At 43.0% G+C, this 20869-nt stretch overlaps 2 protein-coding genes across 2 annotated transcripts in view; one reads left to right on the top strand and one right to left on the bottom strand.

Moving 5' to 3' along the window:
- Positions 1 to 20869, bottom strand: part of tenm4 (teneurin transmembrane protein 4) — a 2228071-nt gene that overhangs the window by 1340054 nt on the left and 867148 nt on the right. The gene's annotated exons all lie outside the window — the stretch shown is intronic.
- Positions 5681 to 12342, top strand: LOC140726708 (uncharacterized). Its single transcript, XM_073043456.1, has 2 exons — positions 5681 to 7564; positions 11335 to 12342. Exons 1-2 carry the CDS (start codon positions 6491 to 6493, stop codon positions 11491 to 11493), a joined length of 1233 nt encoding a protein of 410 aa, XP_072899557.1. The 5' UTR covers positions 5681 to 6490; the 3' UTR covers positions 11494 to 12342.

Genomic DNA, 20869 nt, shown 5'->3' with positions numbered 1-20869 from the left:
AGTATCTATGGAATAAATAGTTGACGTTTTGGGATGGAATCCTTTATCCGGGCTGGAAAAGAAGGGGGCAGAAGTTAGAATAAGAGATGGGGGGGGGGGGAAGGGGGAGGAATACAGGCTGGCAGGTGAGAGGTAAAGCCAGGTGAGGAGGAAGGTTTGTGGGTGTGGGTGGGAAGATGAAGGAAGAAGCTGGGAAATTATAGGTGGAGAGGTAAGGGGCTGAAGAAGGAGGAATCTAATAGGAGATGACCGTGCTCCATGCAAGCACCAGAAAAATGTGATGGTCAGGCAAAAGAAAGAGAAGGGCTAAAAGGGTAAGAAGAATGGAGAGTGGAAAAAGAGAGGAAGGAGGTGTAATAATAACAGTGATGTCATGGTGGGAGATTTTAATTTCCCCAAATATCGATTGGCAAGGTGTTCAGATGGGGTGGAACCTTTTAGGTGTGTTCAGGAAGGTTTCTTGACACAAAATGTAGATAAGCCTACAAAAGGAGAGGCTGTACTTGATTTGGTATTGGGAAATGAATCTGGACAGGTGTCAGATCTCTCAGTGGGAGAGCATTTTGGAAATAGTGATCATATTTCTATCTCCTTTACAATAGCATTGGAGAGAGATAGGAACAGACAAGTTAGAAAAGCGTGTAATTGGAGTAAGGGAAATTATGAGGCTATCAGGCAGGAAGTTGAAAGCTTAAATTGGAAACAGATGTTCTCAGGGAAAAGTACGGAAGAAATGTGGCAAATGTTCAGGGAATATTTGTGTGGAGTTCTGCAGGAAAGTTATGGTAGGGTACAGGAACCATGGTGTACAAAGGCTGTAATAAATTTAGTCAAGAAGAAAAGAAAAGCTTACAAAAGTTTCAGAGAGCTATGCAATGTTAGAGATCTAGAAGAATATAAGGCTAACAGGAAGGAGCTTAAGAAGGAAATTGGGAGAGCCAGAAGGGGCCTTAAGAAGGCCTTGGTGGGCAGGTTTAAGGAAAACCCTGAGGCATTCTACAAGTATGTGAAGAGCAGGAGGATAAGACCTGAAAGAATAGGACCTATCAAATGTGACAGTGGGAAAGTGAGTATGGAACAGGAGGAAATAGCAGAGGTACTTAATAAATACTTTACTTCAGTATTCACAATGGAAAAGGATCTTCGTGATAATAGTGATGACTTGCAGCAGATTGAAAAGCTTGAGTATGTTGATATTAAGAAAGAGGATGTGCAGGAGCTTTTGGAAAGCATCAGGTTGGCTAAGTCTCCGGAACCAGATGAGATGTACCCCAGGTTACTGTGGGAAATGAGGGAAGAGATTGCTGAGTCTCTGATGATGATCTTTGCATCATTAATGGGGACAGGAGAAAGGTTCTGGAGGATTGGAGGGTTGCGAATGTTGTTCTTTATTCAAGAAAGGGAGTAGGGATAGCCCAGGAAATTATAGACCAGTGAGTCTTCCCTCAGTGGTTGGTAAGTTGATGGAGAAGATCCTGACAGGCAGGATTTATGAACATTTGGAGAGGTATAATATGACTAGGAATAGTCAGCGTGGCTTTGTCAAGGGCAGGTCATGCCTTACGAGCCTGATTTTTTGAGGATGTGACTAATCACATTGATGAAGGTAGAGCAGTAGATGTAGTGTATATGGATTTCAGCAAGGCTTTTGATAAGGTACCCCATGCAAGGCTTATTGAGAAAGTAAGGAGGCATGACATCCAAGGGGACATTGCTTTGTGGATCCAGAACTGGCTTGCCCACTGAAGGCAAAGAGTGGTTGTAGACGGGTCATATTCTTCATGGAGGTTGGTCACCAGTGGAGTGCCTCAGGGATCTGTTCTGGGACCCCTACTGTTCGTGATTTTTATTAATGACATGGATGAGGAAGTGGAGGAATGGGTTAGTAAGTTTGCTGATGACACAAAGGTTGGAGGTGTTGTGGATAGTGTGGAGGGCTGTCAGAGGTTACAACAGGATATCAATAGGATGCAAAACTGGGCTGGGAAGTGGCAGATGGAGTTCAACCCAGATAAGTGTTAGGTGGTTAATTTTGGTAGGTCAAATATGATGGCAGAATATAGTATTAATGGTAAGACTCTTGGCAGTGTGGAGGATCAGAGGGATCTTGGGGACAGAGTCCATAGGACGCTCAAAGCAGCTGTGCAGGTTGACTCTGTGGTTAAGAAGACATATTGTGTATTGGCCTTCATCAATCGTGGAATTGAATTTAGGAGCTGAGAGGTAATGTTGCAGCTAAATAGGACCCTGGTCAGACCCCACTTGGAGTACTGTGCTCAGTTCTGGTCGCCTCACTACAGTAAGGATGTGGAAACTATAGAAAGGGTGCAGAGGAGATTTACAAGGATGTTGGCTGGATTGGAGAGATGCCTTATGAGACTAGTTTGACTGAACTCAGATTTTTCTCCTTGGAGTGACGGAGGATGAGAGGTGACCTGATAGAGGTGTATAAGATGATGAGCGGCATTGATTGTGTGGATAGTCAGAGGCATTTTCCCAGGGCTGAAATGATTGGCACAAGAGGACACAGGTTTAAGGTGCTGGGGAGTAGGTACAGAGGAGATGTCAGGGGTAATTTTTTACTCAGAGAGTGGTGAGTGCATGAAATGGGCTGCCAGCAACGGTGGTGGAGGTGGATACAATAGAGTCTTTTAAGAGACTTTTGGATAGGTACATGGAGCTGAGAAAAATAGAGGGCTATGTGTAAGCCTAGTAATTTCTAAGTTAGGGACATGTTCGGCACAACTTTGTGGGCCGAAGGGCCTGTATTGTGCTGTAGGTTTTCTATGTTTTTTCTATGTTTCTATGAAAGGGGAGAAATTACTGGATGTTAGATAAACAATGCTCATGCTATCAGATTAGAGGGTACCCAGACCTGAGTGTGGCTTCATTGTGGCGGTAGAGGAGGCCATGGACAGAGATGTGACTGTGGGACTGGGAAGTTGAACTGAAAGAGATAGCCGTCACTTATTGTCAGGCTTTTGTGTTCTTTTTACATTGAATACAGATTTATTACATCTTCTTGGTCCTGAATCGTGAATGGATTTTCAAACAAAAGATAATGAATATAGCAATACTTGTTATTCTTATAATTACTTTCCATTTCTTTTTGCTCCTCCTAATTTGAGATGTAAGGAATAAAATCTTGGCATGACCTGGTCAGGTACTGACTGTAGAATGCACATAACTTGCCACACTTATGTAACTTGACATTTCTCAAATTTCCAGCAATGCTTCCACCATCCCCCCCCCGAACCATTTTCCAGCCCCTTTTCCCTCTCTCATGTTATCTCTTTACCCGCCCATCACCTCCCTCTGCTGCACTTCCCCTCACTTTCTTCTTTCTTCCATGGCCTTCTGTCTCTTTCACCAATCAACTTCCTAGCTCTTTGCTTCACCCCTCCCCCTGCAAGTTTCACCTATCGCCTGGCGTTTCTCTCTCCCCTCCCCCATCTTTCAAATCTACTCTTCAGCTTTTCTTCTCCAGTCCTGCTGAGAGGTTATGATGCGAAATGTCAACTGTACTTTTCTTTCATAAATGCTGCCTGGCCCATTGAGTTCCTCCAGCATTTTGTGTGTGTTATTGGATCTCCAGCAACTGCAGATTTTCTCTTGTTTGTAAATTGGCATTAGTTGTCTAGATCTGATTACTGATGCGAAAGTAAAAATTTATTTTTATTTTGATGTATTAAGCTTTCTTGATATATGTAGTGTTTCACCTATTGGTTTCCGTCTTCTTCTTATCTTTCCTTGCAACCAGTTACACCTCTTCACTTCCACATTGGGCACTGTAGTGTATGGATCTATATCTCATAGAGCAATGAGCCCCGCTCCCCCCACTTAGCACTACATATTGATCTGTTGTCTGTGCAGGCGCTTTTGTCTACATATGCACTTTGTTTTCTCTTTCTCTCTCTCACTGCAATGTGAATACACTAGTTGAAGTCATCTCCTGTGCACGTTCTTTTATTTAGTTGATATGTAGTTGTGCACGGACGCAACAAATTGGTGATGAGCACGAACTGAATATCAAAAAATATCACAAACTGCAATGACAGTTTTGGGACAAAACAGCAAGAGTTAAACAGCATGAGAAAGCCTTCATGGACTCTAACAAAGGCATGAGTACAGCATAGTACACCATGAAAGATGCGCTGAATTTGAAGTAAAAGTAACTTGGCATTAGCTTCCATCGTGAAAGTTGATGAATTTGATGAAGGCTGGGAGTTGTATATTGAGAGATTTGAACTGTATTATAACGTGAACATGGAGCAGCAAAATAAAGCCCCTACGCTTCTTGGTTTAATGGGTACAAGAATGTACAGTCTCTTCCGCAACTTGTTAACACCTGAAAAGCCTGCAAGTATTGAGAAATATACCTGATATAATCATTATATATACCTGAACTATAATCACTATGTATTAGCTATTTACTATACTATGTAATCACTTCTAGGTACCGAATATTAATATGTATTATTTTACTAGGCACATTTTGTTATGTGTTGTTTTCACTAGATACTTTGTACTCTCTTAGCTGCATATTATGGCACTTACAGTACACCTGTTTGTTTTGCAACACTATTAGCTGCGATGTATCCCATGTATTACACTCAGCCTTTGTTTAGTACGAGATAACGGTGGCGGACAGGATGCTGCGAGCAGGAATGTACTGTGAGGGAGGTTGTCTGAAAAACATAATCTTGGCCACGAATAAGGCCCCAATGCGAACGGGTGAAAAACAATGGTGACGTACCGCGAGCTAGGCAAGAGCGATTAATTAATTCATATATAGATGATATGCAATTAAAACTTGATTGGGTATGGCGATGAAACCAGAATGTAACTGAGATAAGAAATTACTATAAAGAATGCTGTACACCGGAGCTGGGTGGGCTTTCGGTGACAAGTTCATTGATTGCCTCAGCCTTTGTTTGCAAATAAAGGTTTAATTTTCTTGAAGAATTGTCTGTGTCTCCAAGTCATTTCAAGTAACCACGACAAAATTGGCGACCGCGGCAGGACCGGGAAGAGACCCGCGGAAAGGAAACGGCAGATTGGGGACGCTTCCCGGTCCTCTAGGGACCCCCATAAGGCTAACAGAATTAAGGGTGCACCCAAACAAAAGGTAAGCGCTTTTTGCGACAATTTGGACTAAGAATTCTGTTGGCTTTGGGGAGGTCTTGGAGTCTCAGAAGTGTGGAACCACTGCCGAAGGGTCTCTCCGGTCCAAAGAATCTGGCAGAATTGGGGGTTAACAGAGGAGGCTCAGAGGATTGATCAAGAACACTGCAGTGAAGGTAAGTACAAATAAGTTAATAAGAAGTTAAGAAAAATTCCACGTGGTGTTGGTAAATCCCTGTGGATACCGCTTTGCACAGAGCAAGGGGCTGCACGGGCAGGGTAAGGAAAATTGAGTAAATCCCTGTGGATACCGCTTCGCATAGTGTGAAGGGCTGCACGGGCAGGGTAAGGAAAAATAGAGTAAATCCCTGTGGATGCCGCTTCGCACAGAGCGAAGGGCTGCGCGGGCAGGGTAAGGAAAAGTAGAGTAAATCCCTGTGGATACCGCTTCGCATAGTGCGAAGGGCTGCACGGGCAGGGTAAGGAAAAGTAGAGTAAATCCCTGTGGATACTGCTTCGCATAGTGCGAAGGGCTGAACGGGCAGGGTAAGGAAAAATAGAATAGAATTAGAGTAGAAAATCCTCGTGGATACCGCCTTAAGAGATAAGGGTCTGAACAGACGAGGTGCAAAGAGCAAGTTCTGTGGGTACCGCTCTGAGTAGAGGTCTGCACGGGCAGGACAGAATAGACTAGGCATAGATTTAGAGTAAATAATATTATCCAGTAAACAAACTGTGAATCTCTGAAATACCTTAAAAAGAGAGAATAACATGACAGGTGAAGGAACGGCAGTAGAGATTCTGAGCAAAAAATTCCCGTTAGTTAAATATGAGATCACAAAAACTTCAGAAAAATGGGAAAAAAGAACCAAAAACCTGGTCACAAAGTGGCCAAGAGAAGGAACGTTTGATGTAAGTTTGTGCGAAGAAATGGATGGACTAATTAAAAAATTACAAACCAAAAGATAAATCTAAGAAAAGAGGGCAAAAAAGAGAACGAGAAATGGAAGTGCTAAAACTCTTCAGAACGGAGGGAGAAAGGCTGAGGAGGACAGGTAGAATATTGATTACAAACGAGGAAGACACTAAGGTGCTGGAAAAACAGCCTGTTAGAGAGAGAGGAGGGTACGGTGAGAAGCTGGCTTCGGCTCCGTACCCGAATGCGAAAGAAACAGAAAAACCCCTTCCCTATAATGAGGAAGGAACCCCTAAGCAGTGCCCCCTGCTGACGGGAACAGTAAACATGCAGAGAGAAGTCCAAGTTTGGGATAATGAGGAGGAAAAAAACAATATGAGAAAGAAAAAAGCGGCGATATAGAATGAGATAGAGGGAGAAAAGATAAAGATAGAACAGGAAAGAAGGGAGATGGAAAGAGAAGTGGAAAGGCTACACAAGCTGAGAGAGAAGAGGGATTATGAGGAGTATCGGTTATACTGTAGAGACAGACAGACTAGAAGAGAACAGGAATCATTTGGACAGCAAGAATGGAGTGAGTTGAGAGGAAGTTGGAGGAAGGTAGGAGACGAGAGTTTGGAGGAAATACGAGAGAGGACGGAGAAGCAGATATTGGAGATGGAAGAGGGGACTAGAGTGGAGAAGGAGCAAGGAAGAAGGTATACCCCAGGGAGGTATGAGTGGCAGCCAGTAGTACCAGGGCCAGCAATAGATAAAGAACCAAGTGAGGAAGGAAGCTTGATTACATGGAATGGGGAGAAGGAAATGCTGCCACTGCCGATAAAGGGATCGGGACAAGTACAGTATATCCCTTGGGGATCCCAGGACCTGGAAGGGCTGAAAAATACTCTGCCTAGTCTGCACGAGGGGGCAGGAAAGTGGATTAGAGCCTTTGAGGAGGAAACAATGGGACGATTGTTGGCTGTGGGAGATTTGAAGGCACTGCTGATAAGATTGATGGGAACTTCCAAGTTGAAAGAACTGATGGAAATGGCTGGCTTACAGAATGTGGACAGTCCACAGACTGATGGGGCCAATTTTGATCCAGTGAGACAGAGGGTATGGCAGGCCCTCAGGAAGCTTTATCCACCCAGAGTAGACCCCAAAGCTTTAAAGGGGGAACTAATGGGAGACACTGAAAACCCAGCAGCCTATGTAGAAAACCAGTTGAAAAAGTGGAGACTGGAGACTGAGCAAGAGGTGGAAAATAACTTGTTTCTGAACTCACTGTTCCGACAGAGCATTTTGAATGCAATGCCTCCGCAGGTCAAGTCTAAATTGGAGGAGGTGGTTGGGCTGTCATCACTGACCCCACAAGCATTCAGTGATCACGTAGACCACGCAGTGGAGAAATATCGGAAAGACAAACGAAAGCTGGCTGAGCAGCAAGAAGAGGTGCAGCGAAAGCTATTGCAAATGCAGCTCGAAGAACTGAAAAAGAGGGACAAAGAAAAAAGCAAAAAGATGCTGCCAGCCATCACTAGTGTGAGTACAGCCATTACACCATTAGATGGGGGAACCGGTCATTCTGTCAGTCAAGGGCCAGAAAACCCCATGCCAATAATGAATGTCTCCGGCGGAACATTTCCACAGATGCCCTATTGGGGACAGAGTAGAGTTAAGCAACAGCCCAGACAGGACTGGAACTCCCAAGGAGGGGGGCAGAGGAGTTATGGGCAATGAGGATTAGAGAGGAGACAGGGGGAAGAAAGATTGTGCTGGGGATGCAGCCAGCCTGGACACATGAAGAAAGACTGCCCATTTAAACCATGGCCTGTCTCGTATCAGCAGGAGCCGATGGCAAGGGAGCCACAGTTTGGCCACATGCCGGCTCCTGGGGGTCCGAGCGGACCTGTAAATCCCTATGCAAGGTATTAGGGGTGCCCCGAGAACTCGAGTAGGAAGGGACTTTACCCAATGATAACGAGGGAGGCAGAGGAGGAACCTAAGGTTCAAGTTATGTTAGAAGGGCAACTGACACCAATGATGATAGATACTGGAGCCACGTACACTTGCGTACAGCCACAGTATGCCCTTCACCTTCCCATGTCAGGAAAGTTTATAAAGATGGTAGGGTTCTCGGGGAAAACACAGTTGACACAGTGCACGGCTCCAGTGCATTTGAAAATGGGAAATAAAGGAATTGTTTTACCAGTACTAGTATCTAAAGGAACTCCGATTAATTTGTTAGGCAGAGATGCCTTATTGAAACTGGAATTAAAATTAGAATGCACCAGAAATGGGCTGAGTGTGGAAAGAGCAGGGGCTCAATTAATAGTGCGAGAAGATAAGAGAGCCAATGTTTTTTGGATAGGGGACATAGAAGATCAGATCTGGGATACCTGGGAAAAGTGGAAACAGGGCGTGCAGGCCATATTACCTGAGGCTGTAGCGCCCAAATCTGAGTTACATTGTACTGTAATTTTCGATGAGGCTCAGAATAAGGAGGTAGAGAGGAGATGGAACATGAGGACAGATATTCGACAACACCTAGAAGGGGAAGACATTGTAATTAGGAAGCAGGGGGCAGCCCTGCAAGTCAGGTGGAATACCTTCTTGAAAGAATGGTACAGGATACCGGAAGCTGTACCCCACGTAACCTTGCTGGTAAATGAGGGATACCAGTCTAAAGACCTAGGACCCCTGGTAAAGCAGGTAAGCACCGTAACGGTTTGGAGAAAGGTTATGCCTGAGGTATGGATATCGGGAGACAACAACTACATTAAGATAGGGGTAAACATAGATGTGACAGGAACTATGAAGGAAGTTGAAGTAACTCCTCAGCCACACATGCCGTTGTTGGGGCAGGCAAGGGGTCAGCAGAAAAATAAAATATTGGACAAGTTGCCATCTATTCTGTGGTCGCAACATGACACGGACATGGGAAAATAGAAACAGCCAGTCCGGTGGAGGTAAGGTTAAAGAAAGGAGCAGTTCCACCTAGGAGACCACAATATCCCTTAAGACCGGAAGCAGAGGAAGGTATAGCGCCGACAATCCAGGGACTGTTAGCGGCAGGAGTGCTTAAGAGAGTAAACAGCCCCTGCAATACTCCGCTGTTGCCTGTCCCAAAAGCGGACAGGTCTAAATGGAGACTGGTGCATGACTTACGAGCAGTGAATGAGGTAGTGGAGGATGTGGCAGCAGTGGTCCCGAATCCACACACACTGCTGACTAATATCCCGCCAGAAGCAAGCTACTTTTCAGTAATTGATTTGTGTTCGGTTTTCTTCAGCATTCCCCTAGCCGAACAGTGTCAGTATTTGTTTGCATTTACATACAGAGGCAGCCAGTACACCTACACTAGAATGCCACAAGGATTTAAGCATTCACCACATGTTTTTAATAAAGTATTGAAGGAAGATTTGGATGGCATTTCACTGGAAAGTACACTGATACAGTATGTGGATGATTTGTTGATTTGCTCTGAAAGTGAAGAGCAGTGTGAACGGGATACTGTGATACTTTTAGAGAAACTGGCGTATGGAGGGCATAAAGTATCTAAGAAAAAGCTGCAATTTTGTAAGCAGCAGGTGGAATATTTAGGAAGGATGGTATCTAAAGGCGTAAAGGCAGTAACGCCGAGTCAGATTGAGGCGATAACGAAGGCTCCAAAGCCCCAAACAGTAGGGCAGATGATGACGTTTTTGGGAATGACAGGATATAGCTCAGATTGGATAGGAGAATATGCTGAGATTGTGGCACCTTTGAGAAAGATAATGAAAGAAGCAGGACATACAAATTTGAAGAACGGCTTACAGTGGAATGGAGAGGCGGAGATAGCTTTCAATACTATTAAGCAAGAATTGCAGTCAGCACCAGCATTAGCTTTGCCTGACTACGAGAAGGTTTATCATTTGTATGTATCCAACCAACAGGAGGGTTATGTCACAGCGGTTCTAACACAAGAGACAGGCACAGGAAAAGCAAAGCAGCCAGGAAAGCGTCTGGGTGTACATCAGTTATTATTGCACCCCAGGTAAGCCTAGAGCCGGAACCCATGATAGAGGACCTGGTTGAAATGCAAGGTAGGGCAACGTTGGCAGAACAGACAATGTGGAGGCGACAGGGGGCCAAGCAGAACTTAGAAGGCCTGTGGAGCACAGAGGATGGTTTGTGGGTAGCTCCTACTTCTTTGTTGACTATCCTAATTTCAGAAGCACATGGAGTGGACCATTGTACAAGGGGGGAAGTAATAAGGAAAATAAAAAAGGATGGTCTCTGGTCGCCTTACTTACAGGCTTCGGTAGACTATATTTTAGCACAGTGTGAGGTTTGTGCACAGAATAATGTTCGAAGGGGGATTGCAACCCCAATAGGTCACATACCCGTGCCTGAAGGACCATTTCAACATCTGGTGATCTACTACATAGATATGATAAAGACGGTAAGAGGGAAAAGATACATTCTGGTGGTAATTGACAGGTTCAGCGGATGGGTAGAGGCAATACCCTCGAAGGATCAAGGGGCAGGAACAGTGGTAAAGTTCCTGACAAATGAAGTGATCCCAAGATTTGGAATACCTACGGAAATCAGCTCGGACAACGGTTCGGCCTTCATCCAAAAGGTGGTCAAATTGGTATTACAAGTACTGAAAATAAAACAAATGTTTGGATGTGTGTACCACCCACAGTCACAGGGCATGGTGGAAAGAATCAATGGCACTCTGAAGGCCAAACTAAACAAAATTTGTACAGACACTAAACTTAATTGGGTCGATGTTTTACCGTTAGCATTGATGAGTTACCGCATGCAAACTAATCGAGTGATATGCCTGACACCGCATGAGATGCTCACTGGGAAGCTATCATACCTGTGATAGGGGTAAGCAAAAATGTTGAATGGATAAATTATATATACTACAATCAACAAAGGTTCATCAACTACACCGATGATGCGCTGGAGGCCTTAGGGCAACAGCTGGATGCAACTAGCAGGGTGGCGTGGCAAAACAGACAGGTACTGGATTGGCTTTTGGCAGAAAAAGGGGGGTGTGTGTGAAGTTTGGAGATCAATGCTGCACTTTCATACCGAACAATACTAGCCCAGAAGGGTCTTTCACCAGAGCAATGAATAAATTAAAGGATCTGTGGAAGGAGGTCAAACAGAATGCAGGATTTGGGCATCAGTGGTTTGACTGGTTAGAAAGCAAACTAAGGGGATGGGGTGCATGTCTGATTAAATTGGCAATGACTGCAGGCATTGTGCTGATAAGTTGTGCATTTATTCTGTGCTGTTTTTTTCCATGTCTCAAGACTTTGATAATGCGTGCGACAGCAAAACAATTCCCGATGCTCCTGGAAATTGTTGAATCTGACCGTAGACAAGGAGAAAAGCCGATGATGTACTGTTACAGTCTGCACGATGCATCAAGCGGACTGGAAGGTGTTAATAATGTGGACACTAGTCTGTAAGGGTGTCTGAGTCTTTTTTCCTGTCTCAGCTACGGAGGGACAGGTTTTTGGCTCAACAGCCTAGGATAACAGAGAGAGATCATTTTGAGCTTCGAGTATGGAAATTGTAGTTGACCCAAATTTGGGATTAAAATGATGGACTTTATTTTGGCTTTGGTGCACGGCCTCTGAGTGTTCTCTTTCTGTGTGAGACCCTGTGGGTCTCAAAGGGGGGATTATATTGAGAAATATACCTGACATAATCATTATATATACCTGAACTATAATCACTATGTATTAGCTATTTACTATACTATGTAATCACTTCTAGGTACTGAATATTAATATGTATTATTTTACTAGGCACATTTTGTTATGTGTTGTTTTCACCAGATACTTTGTACTCTCTTAGCTGCATATTATGGCACTTACAGTACACCTGCTTGTTTTGCAACACTATTAGCTGCGATGTATCCCATGTATTACACTCAGCCTTTGTTTAGTACGAGATAACGGTGGCGGACAGGATGCTGCGAGCAGGAATGTACTGTGAGGGAGGTTGTCTGAAAAACATAATCTTGGCCACGAATAAGGCCCCAATGCGAACGGGTGAAAAACAATGGTGACGTACCGCGAGCTAGGCAAGAGCGATTAATTAATTCATATATAGATGATATGCAATTAAAACTTGATTGGGTATGGCGATGAAACCAGAATGTAACTGAGATAAGAAATTACTATAAAGAATGCTGTACACCGGAGCTGGGTGGGCTTTCGGTGACAAGTTCATTGATTGCCTCAGCCTTTGTTTGCAAATAAAGGTTTAATTTTCTTGAAGAATTGTCTGTGTCTCCAAGTCATTTCAAGTAACCACGACACAAGCTAAATGTTTGACGAAATTGTTACAATTTTACAGAGTAACTTGAGCCCAAAGCTGCTGGTACTAGCTGAAAGATTTAGATTTTACAAATGGAAGCAGTTAAAGCATGAAGGCCTTTCTGTATACATTGCAGAACTGTGCAAACTTTCCCAGTACTGTGACTTTACAGATCGACTTCCTGTTGCAGTAAGTGCTGGCTTGTATTTGGCGTGAATAGTCAAAGCACTCAAAAGATGCTAATGGCAGAAAGGTACCTGAGCTTAGAATGGGCACTGACCATTGCAATATTGTTAGAGACTGCAGCAAAGGATGCAGCAGAACTACAGAAAAGGAGGTTAGAGTGTGAAATGCACAAAACATCCCTGAATGGTGCAAACGGCAATGATGTTATCAATGTGGCAAGTACTTTCAGGATGCAAATGACAGATGGTTCAAAGGAAAAGTCTGCAGAAAGTGTCACAGACAAGGTCACACAGAGAGAGTGTGCAAAGCAGACAAAAAGCACAACCCGGTGAGAAGTCTCAAACACAACACTAAGCAAGTGCATAAGGCTACAGAATGTAAAACAGATTGAGACAACATAGACAAAGGTGAACTGTCATGCCCAGATCTGAAGGAGATCACAAAATCATCTGGATCACAATAGATGTGAAAATGGAATTGGATACAGGGTCAGCTTTGTCCATAGGCTGACTACAACAGCCTGTTTTTCAAAGTGCTATTAGACAAGACCTCTGTGATGCTAAAGACTTACACAGGTGAAAAAGGGTCTCCCAAAGGCAAACTGAAAGTAAGTGTGACGTATGGAGGCCAAACACTATAGTTAGAGTTTTATGTGTTGAAAAGTGGAGAGCCAGTACTTTTTGGATGTTGAGAAAATTTGAACTAGACTGGTACTCAATCAAAGGTCTCAGTGTGACATCAACAGATAACTGCAGTCCAAACGGTAGCACGAACCAGAGACTGTCACAGCTGCTTAATGCTAATGAGAAGGTTTTTGAGAAAGGAATAGATAAACAGATTGAGGACTTGGCCAACAGCAGTTCAGGATGCCAGAATGTTCAAAATGCACCTCACAGGCATCATTACACTCGTGGAAGTGCCCATCTTCACCATGGCAAAGAATACATATTGACTTTCAAAAAAGCTGGATGAACTCAGCAGGTCGGGCAGCATGCTGAGTTCATCCAGCTTTTTTGTACGTCTTGATTTGACCACAGCATCTGCCGTGCACTTTGTGTTTACATATTGACTTTGCTGGGCCATTCACGGACCCTATGTTTCTGATCGTAGTGGATGCTCATTTGAAGTGGCCAGAGGTTATATGAAAGGAAAACTGGATGTTTTGTGCATAAACAGTTTCATATTGCAGTAATCCAAAGGGGGAAGAAGTGTAATATATGGATCTATTCCCCTCCACCCCCAGCACAATCTGTTGTCTGCACATACACGTTGTTTTCTCTCTCTCTCATTACAATGAGAATACACCAGTTAGAGCCATCTCCCTCATGCATGCTTTTATTTAATTGATATGTAGTTGTGCACAGACACAACTGACACACCTTCTGCTCTTCATTATAAATTATTATTATAATGGAACGACACTTAATATGTTCGGTACATTTTTTCTAACAGTGCTGCAGGAGTATTGTGTTTGTGCTTATTATTTTTGAGCTGCCTTTCATGTCTGACATTATAAATGTTTTTTCAAAGATTATTTTCTAAGTCAGAACAGTTTAAAACCTCTTTGATGTTAGTCATGGCTGAAAACTCACATGTGAAATCTTCAGCCACAAATTCATCTGTTTTATCATCTTATTCTTTTCCTGACTAATGCATAGCACAGGCAGCAATCCAGAGATTATTGCTCTTGAGGTCCTGCTTTTTAGCTTTCTACCTATTTCCCTTTATGCTCTCTTCAGGACCTCACTCCTTTTGCTAGCTATGTCATTGGTACCAATATATACCATGGCTTCTGGCTGCTCTCCCTCCCTCTTAGGAATGATCTGAGACACCCCAGATCCTGGCACTTGGGAGGCAACATACCATCTGGACTTCTCTTTCAGTTCCACTGACTCTCTGGTCTGTTCCCCAAACCATGGAATCCCCTATCACCAGAGTACTTCACATCTTCCTCATTCTCTTTGAACCAGAGTTAGTGCCAAAGACCTGGTTGCTGTGGCTTTCTCCTGGCAGATCATCCCCACCCCTGACAGTATACCTGTAATTGAGGGCATATCAATGCATTTTATTTGAGCAAAACTATTCAGTAATACTGGTTGGTGAACTACTGAGATACATTGAAAATGTAAATTAGAAATCTCTCTAATTAATCAAGAAATTATTCCAGACTTAAAATTAAGGAGCACTACAGGACTAAGGTTAGCAGCTCTACAGTTTGCTTCTATCTGATCAGGGTACTCTAAAAGTGGGAATGAGCACTATGACAATATTGAAAATAAATACTCACCTGGAAACTAGTCTGTTACCTGTAAAACTAGAGAAACAATTTGAAGAATCTCATTGCATTGAATGGGTTGACGTTTCAGCAATATCTAATAAAATAAAGCACAATACCAAGGTACTAGCAATTAAAGACTGTTAACCTTTTATTTGATAAACAAAAAAAAACAAGCCTGTTACAGTTGGAGGTTTTGTTTTGAATGACAGAACATAGAACAGTACTGCACAGGAATGGGCTCTTCAGCCTACAATAGAAACATAGAAAATAGGTGCAGGAGTAGGCCATTTGGCCCTTCGAGTCTGCACCACCATTCAGTATGATCATGGCTGATCATCCAACTCAGAACCCTGTACCTGCTTTCTCTCCATACCCGCTGATCCCTTTAGCCACAAGGGCTATATCTAACTTCCTCTTAAATATAGCCAATGAACCGGCCTCAACTGTTTCCTGTGACAGAGAATTCCACAGATTCACCACTCTCTGTGTGAAGAAGTTTTTCCTCACCTTGGTCCTAAAAGGCTTCTCCTTTATCCTTAAACTGTGACCCCTCATTCTGGACTTCCCCAACATTGGAAACAATCTTCCTGCATCTAGCCTGTCCAATCCCTTTAGAATTTTATGCGTTTCAATAAGATCCCCCCTCAATCTTCTAAATTCCAGTGAGTATAAGCCTAGTCGATCCAGTCTTTCTTCAAATGAAAGTCCTGCCATCCCAGGAATCAATCTGATGAACCTTCTTTGTACTCCCTCTATGGCAAGAATGTCTTTCCTCAGATTAGGGGACCAAAACTGCACACAATACTCTAGGTGCGGTCTCACCAAGGCCTTGTACAACTGCAATAGAACCTCCCTGCTCCTGTACTCAAATCCTTTTGCTATGAATGCCAACATACCATTTGCCTTTTTCACCGCCTGCAGTACTTGCATGCCCACCTTCAATGACTGGTGTACAATGACATCCAGGTCTTGTTGCACCTCCCCTTTTCCTAATCAGCCACCGTTCAGATAGTAATCTGTTTTCCTGTTCTTGCAACCAAAGTGGATAACCTCATATTTATCCACATTAAATTGCATCTGCTTTTTGCTTCTACCCTCATCTTACACCCCTCTGTCTCTCTGCACTTGTTCCCATCCCCCTACCACATTAGTTTAAAGCCTCCTGAACAGCAGTAGCAAACGCTCCCCCTAGGACATTGGTTCCAGTCCAGCCCAGGTGCAGACCGTCCTGTTTATACCGGTCCCACCTCCTCCAGAACTGGTTCCAATGCCCCAGAAATTTGAATCCCTCCCCCTTGCACCATTTTTCAAGGCACGTATTCATCTAAAATATCCTCCTATTTCTACTCTGACTAGCACGTGGCACTGGTAGTAATCCAGAGGTTATTACCTTTGTGGTCCTGCTTTTTAGTTTATCTCCTAACTCCCTAAATTCACCTTGTAGGACCTCATCCCGTTTTTTACCTATATCGTTGGTACCGATGTGTACCACGGTCACTGGCTGTCACCCTCCCATTCCAGAATGTCCTGCAGCCGCTCAGAGACATCCTTGACCCTTGCACCAGGGAGGCAACATACCATCCTGGAGTCTCGTTTGCGGCTGCAGAAATGCCTGTCTATTCCCCTTACAATCGAATCCCCTATCACTATAGCTCTCCCACTCCTTTTCCTTCCCTCCTGTGCCGCAGAGCCACCCATGGTGCCATGAACTCGGCTGCTGTTGCCTCCCCTGATGAGACATCTCCCCCAACAGTATATCTGTTTAGGAGGGAGATGACCTCAGGGGACTCCTGCACTACCTGCCTACTGCTACGCTGTCTAGTGGCCACCCCTTCCCTTTCTGCCTGTGTAGCCTTTACCTGCGGTGTGGCCAACTCACTGAACGTGCTATTCACGAGTTTCTCAGCATCGCGGATGCTCCAGTATGAATCCAATTGCAGCTCCAGATGCTCAATGCAGTCTGCCAGAAGCTGCAGCTGGACACACTTCCTGCACACATAGTCATCAGGGACACTGGAAGTATCCCTGATTTCCCAAATGCTGCAGGATGAACAAACCATGGGGCTGATCTCAGCTGCCATGACCTACCCAATACTTGCCTCAACTTTTGAAACTTTCTCCTTTGAAAGGAACTTACCCGGCCTTACCTCACTTGGAGTGCAGCTCGTCCTCAGCCTCTGCTCGCCGAAGCCTCTCAAGACAAAGTCTTCCTACTCTGTCCCCCTCTACTCCATTGCCAGCTCCATCTAACTGTTCTCTTTAAATACTCCCGCTGCCTCACGGTCCGACTTACACGCGCTTGCGCAGTCGTGCCCCTGTTAAACTGCCGAGGAAAATGTTGTTTGTTGTTCAGTCATTAAGTCGAGTCTGACTCTTCGTGACCTCATGGATTCCTGCACACCAAGCCGCCTTGTTGGAAACTGCCTCTCTAAGATCCCCCAAGGTCATCCGCATTGTCTGAGTGATATTATCTATCCATCGTAGCCTCTGTCATCCTTCCTTCTTTCACCTCCTGTTTTACCTAACATGAGAGTCTTCTCAAAGGAATCCTGTCTTCTCATGATGTGGCCATAATATTTGAGCTTTTATCTCATAATCAAGCCTCCTAGTGAGCAGTCTGGCTGTATTTCTTCAAGTATTGACTTGTTGGATCTTCTTGCTGTCCAATGAACTCTTAACACTTTCCTCCAGCATCCAAGTTCAAAGGCGTCAGTATTTTATCTAAATTTGGTGTTGCTGCGCTCCCCAGAAGTAAGCGCCATTTAATTTTGTGGTTGCAGTTACCACCTATAGAAATCTTTGAACCGACGAAGAAAATCCATCTCTGATTCCACTTCCTTTCTATTTATTACCAAGAGTTAATAGGGCTGGTTAGCATAATGTTGTTGTGCTGAACCAATTAAATTAGTAATTAAACGGCTAACTAAACTAATTCCTTCTGCCCACACAAAGTCCACATCCTTTCATTTTCCTCACTTTCACATGCCTATCTAAATGTCCCTTAAAAGTCTCTACTGTTTCTGCCCCTACCGCCACCCCAAGTAACAAATTCCAGGCACCCACCACTCTCTGTAAAAAAGCGTGCCCCTCACATCTTTGAAATTACTGCATTTCACCTTAAATGCATGGCCTTTGGTATTAGGGATTTCCACCTTTGGAAAAAGATATTGTCTGTCTACTCTATCTATGCCTTTTATAATCTATAAACCTCTCTCAAGTCTTCCCTCAGCCTGCACCGCTTCAGAGAAAACAACTGAAGTTTGTCCAATCTCTCATTAAAACACATGCCTCTAATTCAGTCAACATTTTGGAAAACCGCTCCAAAATCTCAACATCCTTCCCTTAATGTAGTGACCAGACCTGTGTGAAATAATTCAGATGTAGCCTAAATAGAGTCTTATAAAGCTGAAACATAACTTCCTGACATTGGAACTCAATGCCTCAATGAATTAAGGCAAGCTTGCCAAATGTCTTTTTAACCAGTCTGTCAACCTGGGAGCTATGAACTTGGACCCCAATATCCCTTTGTGCATCACTCTGGTAAGAGCCTTACCTTTCACAGTGTACTGTCTCTTTATAATTGACTTATTAAGGTGCAACATTTGGTCAGGTTAAACTCCATCTGTCACTTTTCTGCCCTTATCTGCAACAGTCTTCTGTGCTTTTCACAGCATCATCAACCTTCATGACATCTACAAACTTACTAGCCCACCCATGAACATTTTTATTGAGGTTATTATTATATATTACAACCAGCAGGAAGTTAGGGGAGTTAAAGTTTCCCCATGCCAAAAACCCTATTTTTATATACCTTTTCTTTATCTGTCTGCTTAACTATTTCTCAATGTTCCAGTGGCTATTGAGTGTCTGTAGTACAATCCCATCGGAGTGATTGCATCTGTTCTATTTTTGAGTTCTACCCATATAGACTCATTAAAATAATGTATCCATGAGAGTAGCAAAAATAGTGAAACCCTGGAACACTAAGAACCCATCCTTGCCCCTCTCTCACCCAGCTCTCTGCATTGGCCACAACATCATATTTCCATGTACTGATCTATGTTCTATGTTCATCACCTTTACCCATAATTCCATAATTCTCCTAACATTAAAATACACACACTTCAAACTATCTGTCCCATTGTATCTATTACTTTTCCCCTGCCTCTTTTACTGCCCTTGTCTTCTACCTTCCTATCAATTCCTCCACTTTCTGACCTGGTGCTCTGGTTCCCATTCCCCTGCCTGATTAGTTTAAACCCTCCTAAGCAGCATGACTTAACCTCCCGACCAGGATATTGGTTCCCCTAAAGTTCAGATGCAACTGGTCTGTAATGTAAAAAAAATATGTAAAGAAACAAATTGCTTTGCCACTCATACCGCAAGTTATCAGCACTTTAGCCAAGTACTTGGTCAGCTGGTGACATGCATTTTAGGGTCTTTTATGTTTTTAATAAGATCACCTGAGGCTCTTTAAACACAACTTGAATAGAACTGACTTGGTTATTTGAGTGATTTGATAAAAATCAAAATTACAATCCTAAAAAAAATGGACATTACCTGTAGTAATGAATAGCTTAGTGTATTTCTAAATCCAGTTTACATCCCTCTAAACTTAAGAGCAGGTAGGGAATGTGTTCTCATTATATAGAGTCTGCCCAAAGACCTTGGGAACCTCAAGGAATTAGTCTGTTTGAGTTTTGTTTCAGATGAATCACATCCCAGAGGCAGGAATCTGAACTACTCATTAATAGTTCATGAAAGCAGAAAAATTCACTCTTTAAAATTTTTTTTCTCTCAATGTGAGGAGAAATGTATTTTGAAATATATGCTTAAGTAAGAGGTGTGTACTTGTATCTTTTTAGTCAACGGCCTTGTAGATTAGAGATTAGATGAATAGAAAATAGTAACAACTTTGCACACAATTCTCAACTTTTGCTAAATATATCTGACAATTAGCTGGTTACATTAAATGCAAGTTACAATTTGTTTAAGTAATCAGTCAAAATCTAATTGTGGACTCTGTGGACTCAGGTGACTGCAAAGAAACTTAACCAGTGAAGAAATAACAGTGGAGTAGTTGTCATTTTGGGTTGGGATTTTACATCAGAGATCTAATTGAGAATGTGAATAGAAACAAATTAATTTTGTGACTTTGTTAGATTTGCTTTATTGACAGTTTGCTGGCTGGCTTGATCTTAAAATCCTCTTAATTCTGTGCCTTTGTCACCACTGAATAAGAAAAATGGAACACAATTACTTTTTAAAAAATTGGAATTAAGTGCAGGTAATGTCAAGTTTAGAAACATTAAATCCTTATCAGCTTGGTTGAACTGGAAGCTCTAAAATAATTTCTATAACTTTAGTTGTGGCTGTATGTGGTCAAAATTCAATCAAATTTTACCAGTAAAATTTCCAGATGCTATATGTGAACTGTGGCAGTTAAACTTAAACAGTAAACCTAACTTACATTTCTAACCCACAATCACTGGTCGGCAATGTCAATAATAACCCCAGAGCAGTTGGGGCTACTTGTAACTTTAGCATCGTGCTGATTTCCAGATATATTTTTCTCAATCTTTGCTTGAAGGACTTTAAGTCAAACCTAAAATTCTTGACTGTACCTTGTTTTGATTTGATTAAGTCTACAATGTTCTATGATTAGGCCTTAAGTTCATGAGTTGGGAAATTATGCTGCAGCTTTATAAAAGCTGGGTTAGGGTGCACCAGCAGTACTGCATTCAACTCCGGTCACCAAATTATAGGAAGGATGTGGAGGCTATGGAGAGGATCAAGCAGGTGTTTACCAACCTGCTGCTAGGATTAGAAGGCATGTGCTGTAAGGAAAAGTTAGACAAATTAGGGTTGTTTTCTCTGGAGTGGCAGAGGTTAATTTATGAGAGGTACATTTATGAGAGGCATAAAAAGTATGGACAGTCAACATCTTCCTTAAAGGGTTAAAGTACGTAAGGTGAGAGGGGGCAAGCTCAAAAGAGAAGTGCTGGGTAGTTTTTTTTATACACAGAGAGTGATGAGTGAATCAAATGCACTGCCAT

Source organism: Hemitrygon akajei, chromosome 4 (genome assembly GCF_048418815.1).
Source record: "Hemitrygon akajei chromosome 4, sHemAka1.3, whole genome shotgun sequence".
NCBI lineage: Eukaryota > Metazoa > Chordata > Chondrichthyes > Myliobatiformes > Dasyatidae > Hemitrygon > Hemitrygon akajei.
Note: the sequence above shows the minus strand (reverse complement) of the source record. Positions and strands in the feature narration are given on the sequence as shown.

Excerpts from the sequence above, each read along its gene's own strand:
- LOC140726708 (XM_073043456.1), top strand. The coding sequence starts at position 6,491 with ATGGAAAGAGAAGTGGAAAGGCTACACAAGCTGAGAGAGAAGAGGGAT. Across the intron at positions 7,565-11,334 it reads TGCTGCCAGCCATCACTAGT|ACTTTGATAATGCGTGCGAC; the intron begins GTGAGTACAGCC and ends CCATGTCTCAAG.